This window comes from Theropithecus gelada, chromosome 8 (assembly GCF_003255815.1).
Source record: "Theropithecus gelada isolate Dixy chromosome 8, Tgel_1.0, whole genome shotgun sequence".
Lineage (NCBI taxonomy): Eukaryota > Metazoa > Chordata > Mammalia > Primates > Cercopithecidae > Theropithecus > Theropithecus gelada.
This window is the reverse complement of record NC_037676.1, coordinates 132,291,564-132,318,851: the sequence shown is the minus strand read 5'-3', so window position 1 is coordinate 132,318,851 and position 27,288 is coordinate 132,291,564. Positions and strand designations below refer to the sequence as shown.

The 27,288-nt window shown below is 46.1% G+C and overlaps 1 protein-coding gene and 1 pseudogene across 5 annotated transcripts in view; both read left to right on the top strand.

Moving 5' to 3' along the window:
• ASAP1 (ArfGAP with SH3 domain, ankyrin repeat and PH domain 1) overlaps nt 1-19,969 on the top strand; it is a 399,692-nt gene extending 379,723 nt beyond the window's left edge. For all 5 annotated transcript variants that reach the window (XM_025393739.1, XM_025393735.1, XM_025393737.1 and 2 more), the window contains 3 exons: nt 10,833-11,323; nt 13,950-14,072; nt 17,269-19,969. In XM_025393739.1, coding sequence (XP_025249524.1) covers nt 10,833-11,323; nt 13,950-14,072; nt 17,269-17,343 — 689 coding nt within the window. In that variant the 3' untranslated portion in view covers nt 17,344-19,969. The remainder of the gene's footprint in view (nt 1-10,832; nt 11,324-13,949; nt 14,073-17,268) is intronic.
• LOC112630834 lies at nt 2,330-2,442 on the top strand (annotated as a pseudogene).
• Nucleotides 19,970-27,288: the final 7,319 nt, after the last annotated feature.

Sequence of the window (27,288 nt, the reverse complement as noted above, 5' to 3'; positions counted from 1 at the left end):
TCCAAGCCCTTTCTGGAAACTCCAGGAGCCTCCACATGGTCAGCTCTCCAGAAGCTCACTGAACCCTGTCCTCTTGGCTTTTTATGAAAGCTTCATGATGTCAGCATTCCTTCCCCCAGGGTATAGGGTAGAATCCTCTCATGGAAGGTGCTTAAGACCCACAATAGGATTAGAGTCCTGCCTTGGGATAGGTAGTAAGAGGGCAAGAGAAGGTCAGAGGCTGGCCCCTGAGGCCTGACATACCCAACATTGTAACAGAAGTCTATAACAAGGGTTATAAGCCAGGAACCGTGGACGAAAACTAATACATTTAACACCACAGCCTACTCCCTGGTTTTCTGCTGTGGATCCTTTACATCAAAAAACATATATGTACACAATCATTAGTAATCAGTCCCGTCCATCATAGTGTATGAATACCTCCCAGGATGATGAGGACACTCAGGTTTGCAGGCTTCCTCTCAATATTGTCAGGTTCCACAAGCAGGAGTGGCCTGGGTAAATACACAGCTTCACCCTCTCAGGCATCTGGAATCATTGAGCTAAAGGCAATGTCATCTCTTGCCCTGAGACTCTTGAGTTGTTTTGAATTTTCCTCAATTACCCATTTATTTGTTTACACTCAGCTACTATTTCTCCTTCTCTCCATTAATCTCCAAACTTTTTTGAAGGGACATTAGAATCACCATGTGCTGGTCTAGATTATAGGCAGCAATACAAGTCTGGCAAGTAGCTTCTCAGTCCACTCCCAGATAGGGTGAGGCTACATAGATGTAGAAATAATGAGCTATTTTTGCCACCAGCCATATTCATTGTTAGCCCCAGTTTTGCTAGAAGGGGTGAAGGCACATCTCACCCCCATCATGCCCTCAGGAATTTTGACATAAGGTTTAAAAAGATGGTTACAGTTTTTTACTTAGCATTCCTGCTAAAAATGTTTTGAAGTGTTGGGCGCAGTGGCTCATACCTGTGATCTAAGCTCTGTGGCAGGATGGGAGGATGGATTTAAGTCGGGAGTTAGAGACCAGCCTAGGCAATACAGTGAGACCCCCTAGCTAAAACACAAAAATCATCTTTGCTGTCCCAGCAACTCCTATCCTAGGATCACTGCATCAGGTAAGGGAGAAGAAATACGTTTTTTTCTTAGATGATTTGGGAAAACTGCTCCAGAGTATCTCTTCCTTGCCTTCCTCAGGTAGCATGATCCTCTATAAACCATTTCCATTTTATTGTGGAACTCTTCTAGGCTCTGCCACCCCCATTAGAATGTTCTCGGACATCACCTGAGACAGCATGGGTATTTCAGATGTCATAGGGGTAACTTCAAGTAACATTTCATAGCAAGGTCCCTTAAGTGAACATTCTCTATTCCAAAGTCCCAGTAGTTGTTGCTGAGAGGTGCTCAAACACTTTTGCCATAAGCCCCAGGAACTGCTCCACAGGGGTTATCAAGTGGAGAGTTTGTCCCTGCCAGCACTCTAGCTTCTACTCTGCACTCTGCGGACTTGGACGTGTCCAATTAATATTGCTTGGAGAGCAGATTTACATGCCTTCTGGTTTATAGTACCAGGTAGGGGAAACATTCTCCGGTGTGATACTATGTTCATTACCATGATACAATCAGATAAAAGAGATGCAGTCGGCCTGGCGCAGTGGCTCACGCCTGTAATCCCAGCACTTTGGGAGGCCGCGGTGGGCGGATAACAAGGTCAGGAGATCAAGACCATCCTGGCTAATACCGTGAAACCCCATTTCTACTAGAAATACAAAAAAAGTAGCTGGGCGAGGTGGCGGGCGCCTGTAGTCCCAGCTACTCAGGAGGCTGAGGCAGGAGAATGGCCTGAACCTGGGAGGCGGAGCTTGCAGTGAGCTGAGATCGCGCCACTGCCCTCCAGCCTGGGTGACAGAGCGAGACTCCGTCTCAAAAAAACTAAAAGAGATACAGTCACTTCACATAAAGTGTGTTCAAATATACCAACTTTCATCATCCTATCAACCCTTACATTTTTTATATTCTAGTTTCAGGAACTTCTTTACCCCCAGACCATTTTACTCTGTTTTGTGCAAAAAGCTTTGGGTCTTCTGCCAAGGGTTGAGCCAAAGGACCCTGGACCTTTTGTCAGTCTTTATTTTGATTAGTCTGCCCCACTTTTGCCCCAGGCAATTTCAGATCATACGTTTCATTGTAATCTCTACCTTGCAATTTTTAAAATTCCTTCAAACTGTGAGAAATACAGTAAACTGGGTTGGGGCCCTTTAATGTTGGGAGAGCAGAGGGGCTCCCTTTGGTCCACCCACCGTACGATGATGTTGTATTAGGACCTTGGTTTTGCTCACTTCGGCAGCACATATACTAAAATTGGAACCATACACAGAAGATCAGCATGGCCACTGCTCATGGATGACACGTTATTTTTTTAACAACAGCAAAAAAAGACCTTTGTTTTGGTAAGCATGGTGGCTCACGCCTGTAATCCCAGCACTTTGGGAGGCCAAGGCGAGTGGATTGTTTGAGCTCAGGAGTTTGAGACCAGCCTGGACAGCATGGAAGAACCCTGTTTCTACATAAAATACACAAAATCACCCAGGCATGGTGGCACATACCTGTAGTCCCAGCTACTCAGGAGGCCGAAGTGGGAGGATTGCATGAGCCTGGGAGGCAAGAGATTGCAGTGAGCCGAGATCACGCCACTGCACTCCAGCCTGGGTCACAGAGCAAGACCCTGCCTCAAAACACAAAGACCTTTGTTTTAACTCTATCAACTTCCATTTTATTCATTCCGTTTCTTAACCATCTAAAGAGATCCACCCTGCTGGGATGAGTCCCATGACTCTCCCCTTTTTCTTCTTCGTTTTATCCTATCAGTGTTTTCTTTTTTTCACCTTATTTGTTAATAACCATTTTAAAATTTCCACCTTCCTGGGAGGAGTCCTTTGGCTCTCACTTTTGCCTTTACCTGTTCTCTTGTTAATTAATCTAATATTTTTATTAGCATCTATAAGACCCATGAAGGGAAGCTGAGACAGCAAATTTGATAAGGCTTCTCGAACTGTTCATTTCTGTAGGAGTAATATCACATGGGGTGCCCATGTAGAAGGGCCCTCTTAACCACACATTTACCATGACTTGGGGAACAGGCATGTTCAGTGTGTGAATAGTCCTGTCATCATAAAGCCAGTCCCACATGCATACAGAGCATGTCAGCTACTGCATCTGGGGTGTCCCACTTGGCATTTGTAGGTAGAGCTGGACAGTCCCCCTTCTCAGGGTGAACAGACCTTACAGTGGCTTTTATCTATTCCACCAGGCTGGCAGTTACCACAGGAATAACCTCCTGTGTATCTGGATCTTATATACCCATATGCAGTTGTTCAATAGTGAGGTGTGGGTCCCATCAATCCAAAATGTACTTATACTCTGTAGTGTTTAAAACCAAAGATACTGCCCCTAAATTAGTCACTCTTATAATCCATTTTAGTAAAGGTTCCTCAGGAAGCTGATGATACTGATCTACAGAATGAAACAGTTCCTTCACACTCTACCCTCTAGTTTCCATAGTTACTTAGTTTTGCCCGTTCTTCACATTGACTACCTTCTTGGTAACCACAGGTCTCAGAGGTACTTTCTGTTGTCCCTGCATGGTTTTCTCCTTTGTGGGTAACTTAAAGGCTAGTGGACTGAGCTCAGGCAGACCCACATCTGAGCTTAGTCCAGCCTCAAGTCCTGACCCAGCACCCTCTTTTATTTTAGCCATTATGGACAACAATAACCAAGGTATTAAATATTTCACTTTTTTCTTAGCTTGTATCTCTTTATGCATCCAGTGCACCAACTCCCAGGGAGTTGGATCCATCTCTGAATTCCACTGGTAACTTTTACCTTTAGTAACTTATCTCAACACAGCTGTGGCTTCATACCCCGAGTGACCACATGGCCACATAGGAATCCAAAGATTCCTGATCCCCCACCCTTTTATCCTTTCTCGTCTCAAACCACATGTTTCTGTGAGTCAGAGCTGTTCCAACAAATCCTGCTTCACTGATACCAAATGTGTGCTCCCAGCAGACTGATTTTTATGTCACTATCAATATAAACCTTGATCAGATGCTTAGAAAGATATTTGGGTATAAAGGACAAAATGTAATGGTAGCATACACAACATGCCATAGTGTGCTATGTACACTCTTATCACCCTTTTGTGTATGAAAAGCTCTTAAGCAGAATAGGGGAAAACATTGGGTTCTTAATGAGATTAAAGCAGTGGGGCTGGGCACAGTGGCTCACACCTGTAATCCAAGCACTTTGGGAGGCCCAAGCTGGAGGATCACCTGAGTCCAGAATTTTGAGACCAGCCTGGGCAACAGGGTGAGATGAGACCTTGCCTCTACAGAAATTTGAAAAATTAGCAGAGTGTGGTGGTATGCACCTGTGGTCCCAGCTACATGGGAAGCTGAGGCAGGAGGATCTCTTGAACCCAAGAGGTCGAGGTAGTAGTGAGCCATGTTTGCACCATTGCACTCCAGCCTGGGTGACAGAGTGAGACACTGTCAATCAATCAATAAAACAGTGGGCACCACATAGTGGATCTGAGTTCCTTTAGGGAATGGTCCCAACCTGACACAAGGAAAGCTGTAGGAGGCCTTGTGGCAGACTCACACTAAACTACATGTAGGTGTGACCACCACTCATCTAACTCTAGTATGGGGCACCCAACATTTCTGGGTGCAAAACATGTATCCTAACTGTACTCAGGCCTTTAGTACGCACTGCAGCAACATGCATGTTGCGTTAAACAACACTAACCCACCAGACAGAAAAGGGCCTTATAGGAGATAGGTGCAGGTCTGGGTATCCTGGAATAAGCTGAGTTTGCTTTCAATGAGGAGCAGAATTCAGAGGAAAATGCAGATTAGAGGGAGTTCTCTTCCAGGAGGAAGGCAAAAGGATAGGAGTCAGCCTGGAAAGATAAGGAGGTTTTGGCAGAGTGAGCCAGGCCGACTCAATAAACAGTGCTGAAGAGAATGCTAAGATGCAGCTTTGGGAAAGGGCCTGTACCCAGACCCAACAGGTCTTCACAATTTTAACACAAATAGAGGCTGAAGTGGCCATGGGGCAGTGACCCTCAGTCTTGGCTGCTGAGGCTCAGGGGCACACCTGTGGGACTCTTACGGCCTTCTGAATTTATGGAAGTTGTCTGAGGGCACTTGCAGTTTACATCAATGTACTATGACTGCCCGTGCCTTTAGATTAGGGCAAAGTAAAACATGTTCTGCAGTGTCGTCGGTAGGTATAGGAACTATTCTAAACACCCATCGAATGAATGAAAGAAAAGAAGGAAGGAAGAAAGGAAAGGAAGGAAGGAAGCCAGGTATTGTGGCTCCAGCCTTTAATCCTAGCACTTTGGGAGGCTGAAGTGGGAGGATCACTTGAGCCCAGGAGTTCAAGACCAGCCTGGGCAATGAAGTGAGACCCTGTCTCTGTTTAATTAGTAAAATTAACACCACCCATGTCCTGCCTGCAGGAGGCAGGTGGGCTGTGCTGTAACTAATAGCACCCAGTGGAAACTAGTCTCAGTACAATCCTGTGAGATGAGACATAGTGATTGGCTCTGCCTCTAATTAACTTTGAATCCAGAAATGACTGAGTCATGGCCATTGTTAACAACACCTGTCCTTAATAACATTTGTTATATGGCCAAGGGGAGATTTTATTGGGAAGGCAAAGGAAATACCTCTGTCATTCTTACTAATCTGTAATGAAGCTAAATTGTACCATGATTGTACCACAATATGGTGTAATACTGGAGCCGTTGGTAAGGTTCAGCTTCCTCGTGTAAATAAGCCTTATGATAATACTGATACGATCAGATGTATTGGGAGGTTGAGTTGAAGCCCCCTCAGGATGGAATGCCTGTGGAAAATGGCCCAAGAAGGAACTGGATCTAGCTAACCATCAGCTGATCTCTGTGCGAAACAGCTCTGCACAAGTTTATCCTAAGGTCCAATAGCCGTAGAACAAGGCAGGAAAGAACAATGAGGACCAAGGCAGGAAAGAACAGTGAGGTTAGTACACAATTATGAAAGTGTTTGTATGACTTCATAGGACAAATTAGTTATTTCTTTAAATCCATCCCTACCCACACTGACTTCTCCAGATTTTAGGTGGCAGCATTTTTGTAACTGTTTTATAAATGCTACAACAAATGTTCTGATAGACACATTTGTTTTGGTATAAGGGATCTGTGGTTGAAAACCAAGGAGCAGCCTATGGTGTTTTATATATATATATATATATTTGGAGCTGTAGGTATATATGTATTGGTATTCATCCACAGTTCCTAGTTCATAATGTCCACATCCCTTGTTACAGTCTTTTGTTGTAATGCTGGATGTGTTAGGCCTCAGGAAACAGAAACTCTCCTGCCCTCCTTTATGTGCCCAAGGCAGGACTGTAATCTTTTCCCATCTTGCCGATTGTGGGTTTGAGATCCTTCCCTAAGAGAGTCCTACCCTATACCCTGGGGGAAGGAATGCTGACGTCATGAAGCTACCATTAAAAACCCTAGAGGACTGGGTTCAGGGAGCTTCTAGAAAGCTAAACCCGTGGAGGCCAACAGGAAAGTGAAGAAGAACTCGTCCGCGTGCTGGGAGGGCGGCACGCCCCCAAATCCACAGGTTCAGAAGCTCCTGTGCTCAAGACCCTTCCAGACCTCACCCTGTGTATCTGTTCATCCGGCTGTGTATTCTTTAAAATATCCTTCTTAGGGCCAGGAGCTGTGGCCCTGAGAAGCCTCACACCTGTAATCCCAGCACTTAGGGAGGCCAAGGTGGGTGGATCACTTGAGCCCAGGAGTTGGAGACCAGCCGGGTAACATAATGAGACCTTGTGTCTACAGATAATAATAAAAAACAGAAATAGCTGGGCATGGTGACACGGGCCTGTAGTCCTAGCTGCTTGGGAGGCTGAGGTGGGAGGATAGCTTGAGCCTGGGAGACCAAGGCTGCAGTGAACCATGATTCTCACACACACACACACACACACTTCTTAGTAAACTGATAAACTTAGGTAAGTGTTTCTCTGAGTTCTGTGAGCCACTCTAGCAAATCAGTCGAACCCCAGCTGAAGCCAACTGGTCAGAAATTCCAGAGACCTGGGCTTGCGACTGGGCAGGAAGGTGGGAACATTCTGGGGAACTGAGCCTCAAGCTATGGGATCTAATGCTGTCTCCAGGTAGATGGTGTCAGAATTGGATTAGAGGACACCTGGCTGGTGTCCACTGCTTAGTGATGGGGTGAGACCCCCACACATTTGGTCACAGAAGTTTTCTTCTGTGTTGATGATCGTTGTGGTGTGAGAGTGGAGGAAAAAGCACGGTTAGAGGAGCGAGCTTTTCCCCACACAATGTCTCACAGGCTTCTCGACTTAAAACTGGAATACGGACTCTGATTCCACTCCAGACTGTTTCTCCCTCAGTGTCCCCGTCTGTTAAAGGCAGTGTCATTCTTCCAGATGTTCAGGCCTTAAAGCCTGACAGAGGTGCTTAATTAACTCTTTTTCTCTCACACACCACATCCTGTGCTTGCACAAATACTGTTTATTCCCCCTTCCACATCTATTTAAAACCCAGTCACTTCTCACCATCTCCACCGTTGTCACCCAGGATCAAATGAGTATCATCTCTTGTCTGGACAGTTGGAGCCTCCTACCCTGTCTGCCTGGAACCTTCTAACCTGGTCCTGCAGTCTGTTCTCAGCAGAATACTGGAGCCTTCCACATTCAATCACGTCACTCCTCTGTCCTGAGCCATCCGGTGGTTCTTCTCCCAACCCCCACCAGATATCAACATGGCTGATGTCCAGACCTCCTGCACATTTTTGACCTATTCTTGCAGTATCAGAGTGGCCTTCCCTGACCACACCCTCCTTGGTGGTCACTCTCTTCCTCCACACCCAGCCAGCACTCTGTTCTCCCTTCCCCTGCTTACCTGCCCTCACCCTCTGGTAACTGCATGTTTACTTGTCACCCTCTCGCAGAGTGTGAGCTCCCAGCAGGCAGGGGCCTAGTCCTTTCCATCTGCTGTGTCCCAAGTGCCTGAAATGGTGCGGGGCACAGCATATGCCCAGCAAATAGGGGTTGAATGGTAACCCTTTTCCTGTAAGTCTGAACTATCATTGGGCTAGGAATCAACCATCCCTTACTCACTTTGTGACTTGGGAGGCTCCACGGCCTCCCTCGGTATCTTGGAAGATGGAGATGATGGTGATATCCACATCACGGGGCTGTTAAGAAGGTGAAGCTGCGTCATGCAGCACATCTCAAGGCCAGTCTCCTCTCCTTCCCTGCCCTGTGGTCCCATCTCTCTCCTGCCCAGAGTTGTATCACCTGGGCCAGTGTGCATTGAGGCCCTGACCAGCCTTGCCTCTTCCCTTCAAGGGTCTCAGACTGGTGCCAGCAGTCACATTGTCACACCAAAGCCAGGAGTGTGGAGAGAGGATGTGGGACAGGGTCTAGATACCTGAAGCTGGGGACAGCATGGCCATGTACATCTCTACTAAAAAATTAAAAATTAGCTGAAGTGTGGTGGCACATACCTGTGGTCCTAGCTACTCAGGAGGCTGAGACACGAATATCACTTGGAGACTGGGAGGTCAAGGTTGCAGTGAGCCCTGATTGCACCACTGCACTCTAGCCTCAGTAACAGAGGAAGACCCTGTCTCAATAGAACTAAAAAGAAAAATAAAAACTACCTGAAGTCTTACCACCCAAGATAACTGATGAATTAGTGTATATCTTTGGTCTTTTTTTCTCTGCTATTTTTTAAAGTTTCTGTTTAATATTTTTGACATAATAAAAACATTTTTCATGCTATTAATTACACAACAATATAATCTTTATTGGCTACATATCATTGTCGTTTGTTGGTTTGCTTTTTAAGACGGTCTCACTCTGTCACCCAGGCTGGAGTGCAATGGCACCGTCATAGTTCACTGCAGCCTTGGACTCCTGGGCTCAAGCGATCCTCCAGTCTTAGTCTCCTGAGTAGCTAGGACTACAGGCATGTACCACCACACCTGACTAATTTTTATTTATTGTCCATACAATCCTCTGCATTGAGATGGGTGGCATTTTTTTCGTTATAAGCAGTACTGTGCCAAACACTGTAGCACAGACATCTGTGTATGACTTTGATCACTGTTTTAGGATAAATTCCTAGAGTTGGTGCTGCAGGTGAAGAGGCTGGGATATTTTGAAGATTTTCCATGCCTAGCACTTACAGTTTCTCTTGCCCCATCAGTGTGACTCACAGCCAAGGCCTTTCTAGCCCCACCACCGCAGGGATTCCCCCTAGCTTTTTCCCTCTTGACTGCCTGGCTCAGATTGTTTCTTAGCCAATTTCAGGCTTCCAAGAGAAGAATGCGATTGATGTAAATTTACTATTAGAGCCAAACCACCTCAGCTGAAGCTTAGGAACCAGCCCGTGAGCAGGGTGCCCCTTGATTTTGATTTTTTTAGAGATACAACTAGACAGGTCATGGGCAGAAACAGCCCCAGTACAGCCTGTGACATTTACAACATGAGGTTTATCTGTTTCTTCTCCTTCTTTAAGAATGTCTTTCTGAATACATTATATTTTTAGGATCAAATTCCTAGTGTGAGTCACTCAGTGTGCCTTAGTCAGCTGTTTCCTCCCTGAGAGCATGGTATGTGCTTGGCCCCTATGCCAGGAGCCAAAGTTACAAAAATGAGTGAAACAGGAATGTAATACTGTAATAGGGCCTTAAAGAACCCTAACAGTGATGGTAGTGCTACTACATAATGCTTACAGCGTGCCAGGACCTGTCAGTAAATTCTTTGCATATATTAACCCATGTAATCTGCATGCCAACCCTTTGAAGTAGGGTTTTAAGAGATGAGTAAATTGCAGCACAGAGAGGTTGTGTAATTTGCCTAAATTCACACAGCTAGTAAGCGGTAGAACTAGAATTGGAGACATGTCCATAGTTTTCTAAGTACCAAGAGCTGTGCAAAGAGCTATGGGAATGGGTCAACAAATTGATACATTTCCTAAGCTGTGCATACTATGCAGCCATTAAACAGAACAAAAAAGAACTGATTTGGAACTCTCCTAAACATATTAAGTGGGAGAAAAGCAAAGTTTCAGACAAAGTATGTATCCCTTGTATGGTTTTTAAAAGACATAGCACATGCATGTGTATCACCAAAATGTAACCGAAGTTAAGAGACAGGGGCACAGAGAGAGAGAAGCCTTTTGCTGCTTCTCTTACATACTGCATGAATCATGTAAAATGGGGAGAAATCATAATAAATTATGATACAGCTGTAGAATGGAATAGAATATACCATTCAAAATTATATGTGACTAGTAAATAATTTTTAGTAACATGACAAATACTGTTGCTAAAATAGTATTAGATAAAAGCAAGTAACAGTTGTATCTATAGAAAATATATAGGAAAATTAAAAGGAACTATATAAAATAATTTTAAATGGCTACATTTAGGTGTTAGGCTTAAGAACTCTGTACTTTCCGATTCTCTGCAATCTGTTTCTGCGTATTTTTTTAAATTCTGGATAAATGTAGACATCTTGTTCTTACATGATTGAAGCCTGAAGTCTTGAATTGTAGCGCTTTCCAGGCTTACAGACACTGTCTTTGTGAAGCGCCTGGGGGACCTGGCCCCTGAGTCCATCCATTTCAAGTGCTCACTGTAGGCCAGTTCCCTTCGTGATGATGGCGCCTCTTTTAGGTGACTGACAGGAAAGCAGCCCTTCCCACCAATGACCTCCCTGTTTTTGATTGCTTCCACAGTGGCACTAAGGAAAACAGATCATCTCTCCCTAGACAAATCCAACATCCCGCCCGAAATCTTTCAGAAATCATCACAGTTGGCAGAGTTGCCACAAAAACCACCACCTGGAGACCTGCCCCCGAAGCCCACAGAACTGGCCCCCAGGCCCCAAGTTGGAGATTTGCCACCCAAGCCAGGAGAACTGCCCCCCAAACCACAGCTGGGGGACCTGCCACCCAAACCCCAGCTCTCAGACTTACCTCCCAAACCACAGATGAAGGACCTGCCCCCCAAACCACAGCTGGGAGACCTGCTAGCAAAATCCCAGACTGGAGATGTCTCACCCAAGGCTCAGCAACCCTCTGAGGTCACACCGAAGTCACACCCATTGGATCTGTCCCCAAATGTGCAGTCCAGAGACGCCATCCAAAAGCAAGCATCTGAAGACTCCAATGACCTCACACCTACTCTGCCAGAGACGCCTGTACCACTGCCCAGAAAAATCAATACGGTGGGTGGGACCAGTGTTCGGGCCCTTAGGAACCCTATGCCGCACTTTGCAAGTTGGTGGGAGGGCGAGTGCTCCAGCTTACACAAGAAAAAGCGAGAGCTTGCTCACCTGACCCTTATGTGCTCTGGTTCAAGCATGATGGTGGATTGGAGCCTGTGGGTTACAAACTCAGGCTTTAGGCTCCAGCAGACGGCTTCAAGTCCTGGCTTCAGTGCCTAACATAGCTGTACAACCTTGGCAAGTTACTTTCTCTGAGCCTTACTTTCTTCACATACAAAAAGGAGCTAATATAACATCTGAGCTCATAGATGATTAAATACAGTGACAAATGAGTAGCACTTGGCTGGCACCTAGACCACTCAGCAAGTAGTCACTCTTATCTAGGAACCTTGAGGATGAAACTTTTCTTTTCCTGAGGGTCGTGAGAAAGCAATTTCCCTCTCAGATGTCTGGGTATTTTCTTTTTTTTTTTTTTTTTTTTTTTTTTTTTGAGAAGGGTTTGCTCTGTCTCCCAGGCTAGAGTGCAGTGGTGCGATCACAGCTCACTGCAGCCTCAATCTACTAGGCTCAGGTGATCCTCTTACCTCAACCTCTTGGGGAGCTGGGACCACAGGTGCGCATCACCACACCTGGCTTTTTTTTATATTTTTGATAGAGATGGGGTTTTGCCATGTTGCCCAGGCTGGTCTTGAACTCCTGGGCTCAAGCAATCCTCCCACCTTGGTCTCTCAAAGTGCTGAGATTACAGGCGTGAGCCACTGCGCCTGGCTCCCTGAGTATCTGCTGAGTCAGACCTTCTCACTGCCTCTTCCTAAAGGAATTGGAGATAGAGCTCTCGATATGATAGAATAGCATAGAATTTTGTAGAAATCTCATATTCTGTCATTTTCATGAAGTGTTTCCTACTGTGTATCAATTTTATTTTAATATAAGTGATTTTATTCCTCACATTCTTTGTGGAGATGTGGTACTCCAGGAAGATGTCACATGCTTTTTATCTGGAACATAGCTGCCCTCCCACCAGGGCACCAGCTCCCCAGGAGGGGGAACACAGTCAACAGGGAAACCAAAAGTTCTCCCACTGCACATGGCAGTTCTACCCCCCTCACATTCTGTTATACACAGTACCCAGCACTTTGGGAAGAGGTAAGTGAATTGCTTGAGGCCAGGAGTTCAGTGATCACACCACTACACTCCAGCCTAGGTGACAGTACAAGACCCTGTCTCAAAAAAATTAAAACGAGGCTGGGTGCAGTGGCTCACTTCTGTAATTTCAGCACTTTGGGAGGCCAAAGTAGGAGGTTCCCTTGAGCCCAGGATTCATGAGCAGCCTGGGCAACATACAGAGAACCCATTTCTTTAAAAAATAAAAATTAATTAGCTGGGCATGGTGGCACATGCCTGCTATCCCAGCTACTTGGGAGGCTGAGGCGGGAAGATTGCTTGAGCCCTGGAGATCAAGGCTGCAGTGAGCGTGATCATGCCACTGCACTCTAGCCTGGGCAACAGAGTGAAACCCCTTCTCAAAAAAAAAAAAGTTACAATAAAAGTATGTCATATCAATACTTAAATTAAGAAAAATAAAACCCATCTTCCTGTAGGTTGGAGGCTGCCGTGTCTGATGGTAGATACTTCTAGTATTCAAAAGGGAACTCTTCATGACTCCCAAGCACCACTTACGCAAAATTTTCATTTCATGCTACACACTATACAGTTTTATTATGTCATTTAATCTCCGCGTTATAAATTAACACACTACAGGCCTCTCAGTTGCTCACGCAGTCACTGCCATGGTTCTGCCAGGCTTCTCCAACCCACTCGCACAGGCCCTGAAGGGAGCTCAGAAAGCAGCTGGAACTATCAGGGTGATTAAAGGAGAAACCAGGGGACAGAGAGGAAGAGTCACTCCACCCAAAACATTTAAACAGACAGCTTGCTTTTTTTTAAATTGCCAATTAGCCGGGTGCAAAACAAACAACCCATCGCTTAGAAGGTGACACCTCTATTTTTACTTTTCTGTTTGCAAAGAACTGGAAGTTCAACAAATAAATGCTCAAATCAAAACTGATCAAAAATTAAAACTGTTTTAGGAACTACATAGACTTCTCCTAGCCCCAGGCCGATCCTGCTGTGTTTAACCAGCATGTACTGACTTGCTGTTTTGCATGAGGGGACTGACAAATTTGTTTATGCTGCACATTCAGTATGCCGAAGCTGCACATTTTGCTTTACGTCATGTTTCCTAAAAACATTTTTAGACTCTGCTGTCATTCTGCAAGCTGATGTGGGTTGGGGGGGTACCGAGTGCTTGATGTTTTTTGGTGAAGCTGAATTTTGATCCCTACCCATAGTGTTTGCTTTCTGGTGAAAATAACTTGTTGATGCCCAATCACCAATGCAGGGCCACACTGATGATGAGGGGAGAGGAAGGGCCTGTGGTTCCTGAAGAGCACACAGTATACCGGGCACCTGGCAGGCATTCTTCTTCCCGCCCTTCAAGGGTGAGGAAATCAAGGCTCAGCGAGGTTAAGTTACTTGCCCAAGGTCAACCATTTTACAAAGAACCGCTGCTCTTTTTTTCCATTCAGGCCATTCTTTCAATTAAAACCCAGTTTCTTTCTTTAAGGGGAAAAATAAAGTGAGGCGGGTGAAGACCATTTATGACTGCCAGGCGGACAACGATGACGAGCTCACATTCATCGAGGGAGAAGTGATTATCGTCACAGGGGAAGAGGACCAGGAGTGGTGGGTACGTACGAATCCATCCACTTCATTGGTACATTCATACAGCATGCCTTGGCAGGCACCACATGGGAGCCGACAAACAGTGCAGTAAAAGAGGGCCCTTGAGCTGCATCACTCACCCAACAGCCATTGAATGCAGTATTCTCAATTGTATTTTCTGTGTCACACACTATTACATGCTAGAAAAACAGCCATGGAGCTGGCCGGGCACGGTGGCTCACACCTGTAACTCCAGCACTTTGGGAGGCCAAGGCAGATGGATCACGAGGTCAGGAGTTCGAGACCAGCCTGGCCAGCAGGTGAAACCCCGTCTCTACTAAAAATAAAAAAAATTCGCCAGGCATGATGGCGTGCGCCTGTAGTCCCAGCTACTCGGGAGGCCAAGGCAGGAGAATTGCTTGAACCCGGGAGGCAGAGGTTGCACTACACTACAGCCTGGGCAACAGAGTAAGACTCCGTCTGAAAAAAAAAAAAAAACAGCCATGGGGCTTTGAAGACAGGTCAAGAGAATTCACATTTGTATGTGCTTTACCCACAGTATCATGTAACCTTGTGAATTGTAGGCATTTTCTGATTTTTCAGATAAAAAACTAAAGCAGAAAAAAGTTGAGCATGTTGCCTGTGCTCCCTCAACCAGTAAGCAGGCTAAGTCAAGATTCTGGATCAGCCCTGACCCCAAAGCCTATATGCTTTGCTCACCATTCCACACTGTCCCCAGGCTGGGAATCAGAAGGCCGGAGTTCCTGCTCAGGCTCAGCAGTTGACAAGTCCTCAGGCTCCATTCTTAATCCAGTCTGCAGTTCTTTCTTTGTCAAATAGGCCAAGACACCTTCTCCATGTAATGTTAGGAAAAGATTAAATGAAAATATCTATGAAAACTCCTTTTACATTAAAACCTGCAGCCCAGGCATCAGGAGGGAAAGACATCAGCATCCTCATAGGCCTTGCTGGGTACTCAGGCTATCAGTGACCTGTGAGGGCAGTCCGCACATCTGTTAATTTTCAGGTTGCCAGGGAGTAAGTCCCGATGGGAACTGCTAGTCCAAGGTACAGTGAACAAGCCCCCTCTTCTGCTTTCCTTGTTGATCATTTCCTGCCATCAGGCTGAAAATTCCCCTTCCTTGGCAGCCTGAGCCCCCTACTGCCAAGAGGGATTCAGTTTTGTCTGCCAGGAAGGGACCTGAGGCTCGCTGTTGAGCCAGCAGTACCTAAGAATGCCCAGAAATACATGTGTATATAATGTGTGCACACACCCATATGCATGGACACACATTCACCTTGACTTTTCTTCCTTCAGGCCTAAACAGTGATGTCAGATTTTTTTTTTTTTTTTTTTTTTTTTGAGACGGAGTCTCGCTCTGTCACCCAGGCTAGAGTGCAGTGGCTGGATCTCAGCTCACTGCAAGCTCCGCCTCCCGGGTTTATGCTATTCTCCTGCCTCAGCCTCCCGAGTAGCTGGGACTACAGGCGCCCGCCACCTCACCCGGCTAGTTTTTTTTTTTTTTTGTATTTTTAGTAGAGACGGGGTTTCACCATGTTAGCCAGGATGGTCTCGATCTCCTGACCTCGTGATCCGCCCGTCTCAGCCTCCCAACGTGCTGGGATTACAGGCTTGAGCCACCGCGCCCGGCCCAGATTCTTAATCACAGCTCTAAGGATTTTGTTTGGACTCACCTGGGGCAATTTTGCCCTCCAGGACATTTACAACATCTGGAAATATTGTCAGGACCAAGGAAGGGGGTTGCTACCAACACCTAGTAGACGGAAGCCAGGGATGCCACTAAACATCCTCCAGTACTCAAGGAGCCCGCACAAGCAAGGATGCCAGTAGCACCGTGGTTGAGAAACCCTGAACTGAAGGGATCAGCCTAGGGGGGCCCAGGGGGTGCCTTCAGCCTCTGTCAGCAGAGTGGGGCCTGCCCCTGGCATGAAGCCTGTCAGAGAGCCCATTTAGTCTCATGACGAGGAGGTGGGCTCTGAAGCCCCCCGCGTGAATCAGTTACAAGCTCTGTGGGCCTTGGATAAATAAAGCATGTCCCTTCTGTAAGCCTCACTTTCCCTCTGAAAAATGGGACATGATTATTCATTTCTCACAAGGATGTTGAGGAACTCACTTTGTAATCTGTTAATATTATTAGAATCAGGCAGTGATCATGTTCTTTGCTAAGCAACTGATGACTACAGCAGAGATACCTGAGGGCAGTCGGAAGCTGTCATTGGTGTCCCTAGCATCATTCCTAGGGGACATTGTGTGTGCCACCATTACATGCCTCGCCAGACGTAAAGATGGTGCCACACACATCCTAACTGTGATGTGAAATTCACAAAGACCTCACACATGCACGATGCCAACTAAGACCACATGTGGTAGGTAGGCAGGCCTTCAGGAGAGCTGGGCGGGCCTGGTTGACTCTGTTCCACTCTTAAAACCACCTTCCTCTCTATCGATTTGGCATTGGAAGCCAATGTGCATGATTTTGTTTCTTCTGTTGAAGGCCCATTACGTGATTTTCTTTAGTGCAATCAATACTGATCTAATTGAAGTAATTAGAAAATTTTTACAGGTAACTGTGGCTTACAGGCCAATGCAGCAGACAATAAGATTGCCATTGGCCACCATCAGTCTCAAACTTTCACAGTATTCTTCCTCCACAGTAACCGGAAAACAAGTGATATTACATAGCGGCCTTTTCATATGTTTTTTTTTTTCTTTTTTAAATGTATCACACAAGCCTGGAAAGAAGGGATTTTTGTAGCTCCACTTTACAGAGAAGAGACTTAGCAAGGTGTGTCTGAGGTCACCCAGCTGTAAAGGCAGCCAGGCACCCTGGTTCAGAGCAAGGACTCTAGAGCCCCATGCCTGTGGGAGAGCATGTCACCTCTCTGGGCCACTGTCCCTTCATCTATAAAATGAAGATTGTAAACTGTGTAAGAAATATCCACCTCTGGGAGTTGCTGTGTGGGTGCAGCAAGATCCACATAGAATGCTGAGCATATTGGAAGTTCTGTCGTTTGCTGTTTCCTTATGTAGTTTATGACCGTTAAGCTCTCTGTAGTTCACTGAAGGGTGGGAAGAAGGGTAAGCCTGGGATTCCACCCCCAGGTCTGTGGGCAGACTGGGCTGGGCTCTTACCCATTGGGCTTGTCATGGGGCCACTGCCTGCTGCCTCCATCCTGACCACTGTCTTTTCTCCCTGCAGATTGGCCACATCGAAGGACAGCCTGAAAGGAAGGGGGTCTTTCCAGTGTCCTTTGTTCATATCCTGTCTGACTAGCAAAAAGCAGAACCTTAAGATTGTCCACATCCTTCATGCAAGACTGCTGTCTCCATGTAACCCTGGGCACAGTGTGTATATAGCTGCTGTTACAGAGTAAGAAACTCATGGAAGGGCCACCTCAGGAGGGGGATATAGTGTGTGTTGTAAATATCCTGTGGTCTTCTGCCTTCGCCAGTATGAGGGTAGCCTCGGACCCGGCGCGCCTTACTGGTTTGCCAAAGCCATCCTTGGCATCTAGCACTTGCATCTCTCTATGCTGTTTTACAAGCAAACAAACAAAAATAGGAGTATAGGAACTGCTGACTTTGCAAATAGAAGTGGTCTCAAGCAACCGTTGAAAGGCATAGAATTGACTCTGTGTTCCTAACAATGCAGTATTCTCAATTGTGTTACTGAAAATGCAACATTAGCAAAGAGGTGGGTTCTGTTTTCCAGGTGAAACTTTTAGCTCCATGACAGACCAGCCTGTAGTTATCTGTGTACACAGTTTACAGCTACAAAAACCTACTTTGGTATTTATTACAGAAAAGTGCTCAGTTAAATGTAAGTATTATTCCTTCAGCAAAATATTCACTGACCCAAAACTCTTTGTGGCATTTTACAATGCACACAGCCTCATGCAAGTTTAGACAAGTGGATTTATACTGTCTTATGAGTGCCCGCCCCTGATATATTACCTCATTATGCAAAAATAACATATCTTTCATGACTATTTTGACAAAAGTTTAAAACACATATGAAGTTCAACTTTCAGGAACCAAGGACTGCCAGAAAATATTAGCCTCTACATTATGCATGCATTTAGAAGCTTACCTGAAATCTGCCTTTTATAAAGGAATAGTATGGATAAGTGGAATTGTACATTTTTTAAACTTGATTGCCATTAAAGCAGAAATTATAAGGTTGCAACAATATTTGTTTCTAGTCATTGGCTTTCTCAAGAGTATGGATTGACATTGTGTTATGAATGCACATCCCTCAGATGTGTTGAAGCATCCATTGCATCCATTTTCTATTATTTCTTTAGTTTTGTTCTTGGACAAATTTAAACTTTTAAAAGATTCTTGAAGATGAATTTAAAAGTCAACCCTTCACACAGTTTCCCTACTGTATGTAGAATCCAGGTGCTGAAACCAAGTGTTTCTTTTCCCATGCTCTTTGTTAAACCCCAATTATAGATAATTTTTCCAGTCTTAAGCTCTGTCCACCTTCAAGTCAATTCATAACCAAGTTTTTGAACGCTGCTATGAATTGCACTGTGAAAAGCACTCTTCGCTCTCAGTTTTCTTTTCATCTCAGCCATGTTTATCAGATCCTTAAGAACACTGTATTTCAGTCTTTTACATCAGTCTGAATTTTGGAAAAGAACACAATAGTTGTACTCCACAGTCAGTGAAACTGTTCCCCGAGTCCGAGGCTCATGTGTCATTCTGGCACTACATTTGCTTAAATTGCTATTTTGGCAACAGCACAGAAAACTAATATTTTTAAGCAGAGAATCTTGGCAATGAGTGAGAGATGTTAATTTCACAGAAGCACAACTCCCAACCCAACCCTTAGGAAAAGCCGTCTTCCATCGTTACAGTGCTTAGTGAATATTAATTTAGTTCTGCTTAAGTGGTTGCTATACAAACTTTGAATAGCCACCTAATAAATAAACCTTGCATGACAAACCTGCAAAATATTTTATCAGCTGTTATTGGAAAGTGATTTTAAGCAATTGCTTCCTCAGTGTCAGGGCACATGTGAATTTCCACACCAAACTGAGAGCATGAGGAACCAGTTGACATGCTGGGGTGACTGGCAGCTTTAGCAGCCTCGGTACTGAAGCCACACCAGTGTCAGGATGGAAGTCAGAATCTGAGGTTGCTCAGTGTCCCGGTCATTCATTTACACATTTTAACTTGCATTAAAGAGCTCTTCATTTTTGTGGCCTAGACTCTTTTCACTGATCTCAAAATAAACTTTTTTTTTTTTTTTAAAGAAAAAAAACACACATACACAAAAGCTGCATGTCTAAAATTACATGGAGTTAGTGTCTATTCTTTTTCCCCTTTTGCAGCAACTTACACAGCATTTTTAATACATTTTTTTTCTAGTTTTTTTGTTCGGTTTTGTTTTCCATCAGGAATTTGAGTTCTCTCTAACCCAGCTTACTGTGGGACATGTGGGACATAGGAAAACTCGGTAGATATACCTTTGGTGATCTTGTTGAGTTTAAGTCTGATCTTGATCTTAAACTCAGTAAGCCACTATCTGCAATTTTGTACATTATATAGTATTTTGAAGATATGGAACCTTATGAAAAAAAATAGCAAATTAGTTCTTTTTCCCCCAGAGGGGAAAGTTATGTTCTGCAAATAGTGTGTATCTTATTTTACTGTTGAACAGCAATTGCTATTTATTTTTTTATTGCCTAGAACTTCAACATGTTGTATAGGAATCCTGTAGTGCCACTAGGTAAATGCCGAATTCTCATCTGGATGTTACCATCAAACATCAGTACACTTGTCATTTCACATGTGTTCAATGTGACAGTTTTTCAGTACTGTATGTGTTAATTTCTACTTTTTTTAATATTTAAAATTGCTTTTAAATAAACATATTCTCAGTTGATCCCAAACTTCTGAAATCAGGCCATTTTGTGAGTTTTTCACTACCCTGCTGACAGGAGAGAATCAAGGCTTCCTCTGGCTGTGCTTTCGGGTGTATACATAACACAGCAAACACACGGCAGTGTGTGTGTGTCACTCCAACCCTTGTCAGCAATCACTCTGGATACATAAAAGTTTGTGGTACTTGCCCCAGCTTACAAACTGTGGGCCTTCGGACCCTTTCTGTCCTCCACCTTCCGCCTTCCGCCTCCACCACGTCCACTTCTGTGCCTGTCCATGTGAACAGAGCAGGAAGAAGGTGGAGGGGCACGAGGTTTACATGTTGCCATGTGGACAGCACTTAGACTGAGCGCCATGTGTTTGCTTCTGTCACATAGCTGTCACGGCTAGTGCTGCCACGCAGTGGAGCAGACCTGGTCCAGCCACTCTGCCTGCATTAACCCCCTGAATCCTTTGCAAGCCAGGAGAGGCGTGAACCCCTCAGCTTTACAGAACTTACAAATGAGGCTCAGAGACAATTCATTCACACACAAGAGACGTGTGGCTTGTAAATCACTAAGGCGGGAGTGCACACAGGTGGTTCTGGCGCCAAGGCCATACTCGGGATTCCCACTGCCCGGAAGACCCTCTCTGTTATGGAGAACCACTGTGGCATGGAGGACCCCGAAGTTCTGGTCTCGGCATTCCTTCTATCGTCTTTCATGAAAGTTGGTAGACGTGGCTGGGCGTGGTGGCTGACGCCTGTGTTCCCAGCACTTTGGGAGGCCAAGACAGGTGGATCAGCTGAGGTTGGGAGTTCGAGACCAGCCTGGCCAACATAGCAAAACCCCATCGCTACTAAAAATACAAAAAGTTAGCTGGGTGTGGTGGCTCACACCTGTGATTCCCAGCTACTCGGGAGGTTGAGGTGGGAGAATCGCTTGAACCCGGGAGGCAGAGTTTGCAGTGAGTGAAGATCATGCCACTACACTCCATTCTGGACGACAGCAAGACGCTGTCAAAAAAAAAAAAAAAAAAAAGTTGGTAGACATAATGTGCCTATTCACAGTCCAAGACAAACCCTTCAAACACGTGCTACCAGGGGAAATGGGCTTGGGCATGGAAGCCAGCGGCTTTCTATCGGGATATTTCTGGGAAAAGCTAACATAGTGACCTGGATAATCCAGGGAGAGGCGAAGCCAGCTTTTTCATCTGATGACAAAACGTTCCTTCACGTCGGTTGTGTGGTTTTAAGCCTGAAACAGTGTCTGTTTGGAACTGGCGTCCTCCCTCGCCACCCGCTGAGTCTGTTGAAAGCAGCCCCTGCCTTATCCACCAGCTCCAAGGTGAGGCCTGGAACTGGAGGCCTACCCCTGTCTCCACCTCAGGTCCTTGGAGGGCTTACTGTGCTTGGGCTCATGTTTCCTTTACATGCGTTTAGTCTTTGGCCGGGCGCGTGACACCATTAGGCACATTCCCACAGTTGAGTGATGGGCAGCCATGTGGACCCAGGTCCTTGTGGCCCCAGCCACAGCCCCCTACTCTCCACACCCTCTTTCTTCTCCCCTCCCCTAACCCTGTGCCCACTTCTATTGGTTTTTTTCCTTTTTGTAGACAGGGTCTTACTTTGTTGCCCAGTCAGGTCTTAAACTCCTGGGCTCACATCATCTTCCCACCTGAGTCTCCCAAAGTGCTGGGATTACAGGCATGAGCCACCATGCCCAGCCCCAGCCCCCTGCTGGGTACTGTTGCAGGCTTGAATGTGTGTGTGTGGCAGGGGTGCAGTGGTGGTGGCAGCAATGATCATTACTGAGATCATTCAACCTGTTCTCCTCTGCCCCCCGTGTGTTCTCTGCCCCCCGTGTGTTCTCTTCTGCCCCCCGTGTGTTCTCTGGCCCCCGCCCCGTGTGTTCTCCTCTGCCCCCACCCCTCCCCTCCGTGTGTTCTCCTCCGACCCCATGGAAATCTTTTATTCTCCCCGTAATGCACTATGTGGGTAATTTGGAGTGAATGGGCTCACATCTCTAGCAGGGGTGTCTGAGCATGTGTCCCTCCCACAGAGGAGTGGCCTCTCCAGCCAGTTGCCTGGGATGGAGGTGAAGTCCACTAAATTAGGTCACCTTACTGTTACACACCTGAGGCTCGCATATTCCACAAGCATTCCATTTTTGTCTAGACAGTGCCAGGCCTTTGATTGCAAAGACAGCCCCATATTCTGTCCCTGAGAAGTGGAGAGAGACAGGTAAGTAATGACTATAGAGTTCACCTGGCAGGGAGCTGCCTGGAGAAAGGGGCGTAGCTCATCCTAGGGGCCTGCACACATTGAGCTCCTGCAAAGCTGCTGGGACAATGTGGCATCCCTGCAACAGATGGAGCAGACAGGAGAAGGAAACGGCGGACTAAAGGCAGGCAGGCCCAGCCCCAAAGTCCCTGTGCTGTACTGAGGAGCACTCCATGGAGGCAGATCCATGGACCAGCAGTGGCTCATCCTACTGAGGGGTCCACGGGGGCTGAGCACCAGGCCAAGAGCTTTAGCAGCACGATTGCAGTTCTCAGCAGCACTGTGAGGCAGGAACGATTACTCTCCCCGTTCACAGATTAGGAGACTGATGCTCAGAGCAGCTGAGTCGTGACTTGCCAAAAAGTCAAGTCACTCATGAAGGGTGGAGGCAAGAATTTTGAGCCCTGACATCAGGGTTCAGCCATGCAGCTCCTGGCCACAACCCTGTGCTGCCTCTTGGCTGCTGCTGGTCAAAGCTGGCCTGTCCCGGCCCTCTACCATTAGGTCAGCACCAGGGAGGGGTGAACCATGAAGTGTAATGAAGTTCCAGACTCGGAAATTAAGGCGTTTCTCACAACATGTCATGGACAGCCACTGGGCACTTGGGAGCTAGAGGTGGAGCTGGCACACAGGGTGACCTGGTGCACGCACAATGTGAGTGACTGAGAAGAAAGCAGAGTGTGCGTGTCTGTGTGTGAGCACAGCAGCCCATACAGAAACACTTGAGCTCCTGAAAACAGGAATTAAAGCTCAGATAAACAGCTGTTTTGCAAACTCTTACCACACAGCAAACCCTAGTCTGAGGCTCAGGAGGCCAAAACTTTGACCTTCTGCAAAACCGCCAGGGGAGAAGCCTTATTTGGCTTCACACTTCAACAGAATTTAAAGCTTTATAGCTCTGAGAAAATTTGAGGGCACAAGATGGCAAATGTGTCACATGCACACTGGCCTAAAATATATTAGGGCCAGGTTTTCACATTTTGGCAGCATCGCCTGAGGTCCCCAGTGCCGGCAGATTCCTAGTCTCAGGAAGGGCTCGAGAATTTGCATTTAGTCAGCATCCCTGGGTGGGGACTCAGGTCGCTCCTGGCCCACCTTGAAGTCCCTGAGACTCTGGAACTGACATCACAAGGGAGGATTACCTGGAATCCATACGGGGCCCCTTCTAATAGTGGAGAGAACCCTCATCCTGGGTTCAGTGCTTATAGAACTACAGCTGTCTTTTTCCTGCTTTGTTAAGATGCAGTGAAAAGAACAGAGAAGCCGGGTAAAGTGGCTCATGCGTGTAATCCCAGCACTTTGGGAAGCTGAGGCGGGAGGATCACTTGACCCCAGCATTCAAGACCAGCCTAGGCAACATGGTGAGACCTCATCTCTATGGAAAAGTTTTAAAATTAGCCGACCTGGTGGTGCACACCTGTGATCCCAGCTACTCAGGAGGCTGAGGTGGGAGGATTGCTTGAGCCTAGGAAGTCAAGGCTGCAGTGAGCCATGATCGCACCACTGCACTCCAGCCTGGGCAACAGAGCAAGACCCTGTCTCAAAAAAAGAAAAGGACACACAATTTGGAGTTTGACAGACCTAGTTCACCTTCTGCTTTGGTCACTTACCAGCAAATGTGCGCAACAGATACTTATTGAGACGTCCACGTGTGAACAGCCATCTCTGTAACCTCCGGCACATGGCTTAAGCTCTGAGCCTCAAGCTCCCTTAGATGTGACACTCAGCTTGGGAGTCTGTGGGCTGCAAGTGGAACAGTGCTCAGTGACCCGCGCAGTGCTGTGTGACCATCTGTACAAAGCTAGACACACGCTGTCCATGCCTGGCCACTGGCTTCTCCGTGGAGTGTGAACTGGATGCTGGGCCTGCGGCCTTTCATCGCCAGCAGCATAGCTTCTGTTCATCCCTAAGTGTGGCAGCTTGGTAGCCTGGCTGGGCCAGCCACAGCCATTTGTTACCTGGGTCCAGAGGGATTGGATCAGGGGAGGGTAAGAGTCTGGACTATGAAATCAGAAAACAATGCGCTCAGCCTTAACCTCTTCAAGCCTCAGCATTTTTCCTTTGCCCCAATGGGATAATGGTAGTCTTAGTATCATAGAATTAGTGTGATAAATGACATCAGTTATGGGATGCTGCATGTAACCTGCTTGTCCTAGTGCCTAACACAGTAGCACAGAATACTAATCCTTAGCACTCACCACTTCAGAAATGATGAGAACTTGCACACTGACCACCATGTGCAAAATAAAAAGAATAAAATGACTAGAGCTTTGAAAACGCCTCACCTTCCCCAGTGACAAGTGAGAAATTACAGACATAAACCTCCTCCCTGCTTGACCTGCAGTTGGTGAGTATTTCTTGAATGAGTGAGTACAGGAAACCAGTCAGAAATAACGAGCAGAGCGCCCGCTGTTGAAAGGGGTGGAGTCTGGGAAGTCACGTTAGCTACTCTTTCAAAGGCATGGGCAGCACCCGCCCCTAACCGAGGGCCAAAGCCGGGGAGCCTCTGAGCCACATTGGCTCTACCCACTTAGGCTGCATATTGCTGACTCCCACCCAGGAAACAGGCTGCTTGACAATGGACCTCTTTTTATGGTGCATTAAGCCACTGAACAAAGATTCACAAGAATACATTGTCTGAATGTGCAAGCCCGGTTCCTGCTCAGCTGGAAGCACTTAGAAACGTCAGACACCGAGACTACCCTGGCTGGCTCCACCTCCAGTTACCAGATACTTCCCTATCTGAAGCTCCTTTTATGGCTCTGCCACCCTAAATGAGCTCTGAAGATGGAGGAACAGCGGTGCCCCCAGGGTTACCCATCAACTAGTTCCAGTGGCCTGGGGTTTACTTTCCCACGCAAAACCCAGGCCCAGTCTGGTCTGCACCAGAGTGGAAGATGCCAGGGTGGTGACCCCGCTTGCTTGCAAGGAGAGGGAAGTTAAGGGCATGGAACAGGAGACAGAACAGGAACAGAGTCACAGTGAAGTCAGCTACATAGCTACTCAAGCTGAACATACTCGTGTTCTGTGACCCATAGATTCATGAGTGGAAATGTGACATACATTGGCCAAAGACGTGCACTAGAATGTCCGTAGCAGTCCTGTTTGCAACAGTAAAACCTGCAGGTTACTCGAATATCCACCCACAGTGAAATATATAAATATATATAAATTGGGGACTATTCATACAATGTATTCAGTAACGAGAATGAGCACTCTCTAACCACATGCAGTGACGTGGATGAATTTCCTAACATTGCATGCAAGAAGTCAGACTCAAAAGAATTCCCTCTTCGATTCCACTTAATGTGGAAAAATAAGCCATCTGTGCAGTTACAAGTCAGAACAGACCGGACGCAGTAACTCACACCTGTAATCCCAGCACTTTGGGAGGCCGAGGCGGGTGGATCACCTGAGGTTAGGAGTTCGAGACCAGGCTGGCCGACATGGCAAAATCCCGTCTCTACCAGAAATACAAAAAATTAGCCGGGCGTGGTGGCGGGCACCTGTAATCCCAGCTACTGGGGAGGCTGAGGAAGGACAATAACTTGAACCCGGGAGGCAGAGGTTGCAGTGAGCTGAGGTTGCATCCTTGCACTCCAGCCTGGGCAACAAGAGTAAAACTCCATCTCGAAAAAGAAAAATAATAAAGTCAGAACAGTTGTTACCTTTGGGTAAACACTAGAAGAGGACACTGGAGGAAGGGTTTGGGGGTGAAGACACTGTTCTCTTTCTTTGGGTGCTGGTCACAAAGGTCAGTTTGTGAAAATTCATCAAGCCATTCACTGCTAATACATGCGCTTTTCTCTACCTGTGTTATCCCCACAGATAAGCTGGTAAATGTTTAACTCTGAAACAAAATGTGTTTTAATTAAAAAGCCCTTAATTGTAGCCTTTGTCAATTCCTGTGGTGTAAATAGTTCTACCATGGTTGGTTGCATGCTGCCAATGTGGTGTCAATTCTGAGTTGGGCAAAGAGACATATGATTGGTTCTTGCAAGTTCAGTTGAGCCAGCTCCAGGAGACGACTGGTTATACTTCAACAAAGAGATCTTTTGTAAAGTCAAGTCTTCGAAAATGAGAGGTGAAATAGTGCTGGACGGGGTATGTTACTTCTTGCTTGGTACCCTACTAGCACACCCATCACCTACTTCCCCACCTCCCTTTACTCTTAAAAAAAAAAAGCTTACCTTTATTGAGATAGAATTCATATATCATACATTTACTCATTTAAAGTGTTTCTTTTGTTTGTTTATTTTTGAGATAGGGTCTCTCTCTCTCCCAGACTGGAGTACAGTGGCACGATCACTGCTCACTGCAGCCTCAACCTCCTAGGCTCCAGCGATCCTCCCACCTCAGCCTCCCCAGTAGCTGGGATTAGAGGCAGGCAGCACCATACGAGGCTAATGTTTAAAATTTGTGTAGATACAGGGTCTCACTATGTTGCCCAGGCTGGTCTCAAACTCCTGGGCTCAAGGGATCCTCCCATCTCAGCCTCCAAAAGTGCTGGGATTACAGGCGTGAGTCACCACACCAGGCCTAAAGTGTACATTTAATGCTTTTTGCTATACATGCAGAATTGTGCAATCATCACCATAATTTTAGAACATTTTCATCACCCCAAAATAAGACCCCTACGCATCTCACTCCCCATCTTCCCCAACCCCTGGCGATCACTAATCTCCTTCCTGTTTCTGTAGATTCATCTCTTTTGGAGACGATTCCTAGAAATGGAATCAGATGATAGGTGGGCCTCTGTGACCAGCCTCTTTCACTCACCATAATGTTTTCAAGGTTTTTCCATGTTGTAGCATTTATCGGTATTTTATTTCTTTTTTTTTCTTCCTCAAATCATGAGACAGTATTTCATTTCTTTTTAGTACCAGATAGTATTTTGTTGTATGCATATACTACATTTTGTTTTTCCACTGATGGACATTTGGGCTGCTTCCACCTTTTTTGACTATTAGGAATAATGCTGCTATGAAATTTGTGTACATATTTTTTGTGCGGATGTTGGTTTTCATTTCTTTTTGGTTGGTTGGTTGGTTGGTTGTAATGGAGTCT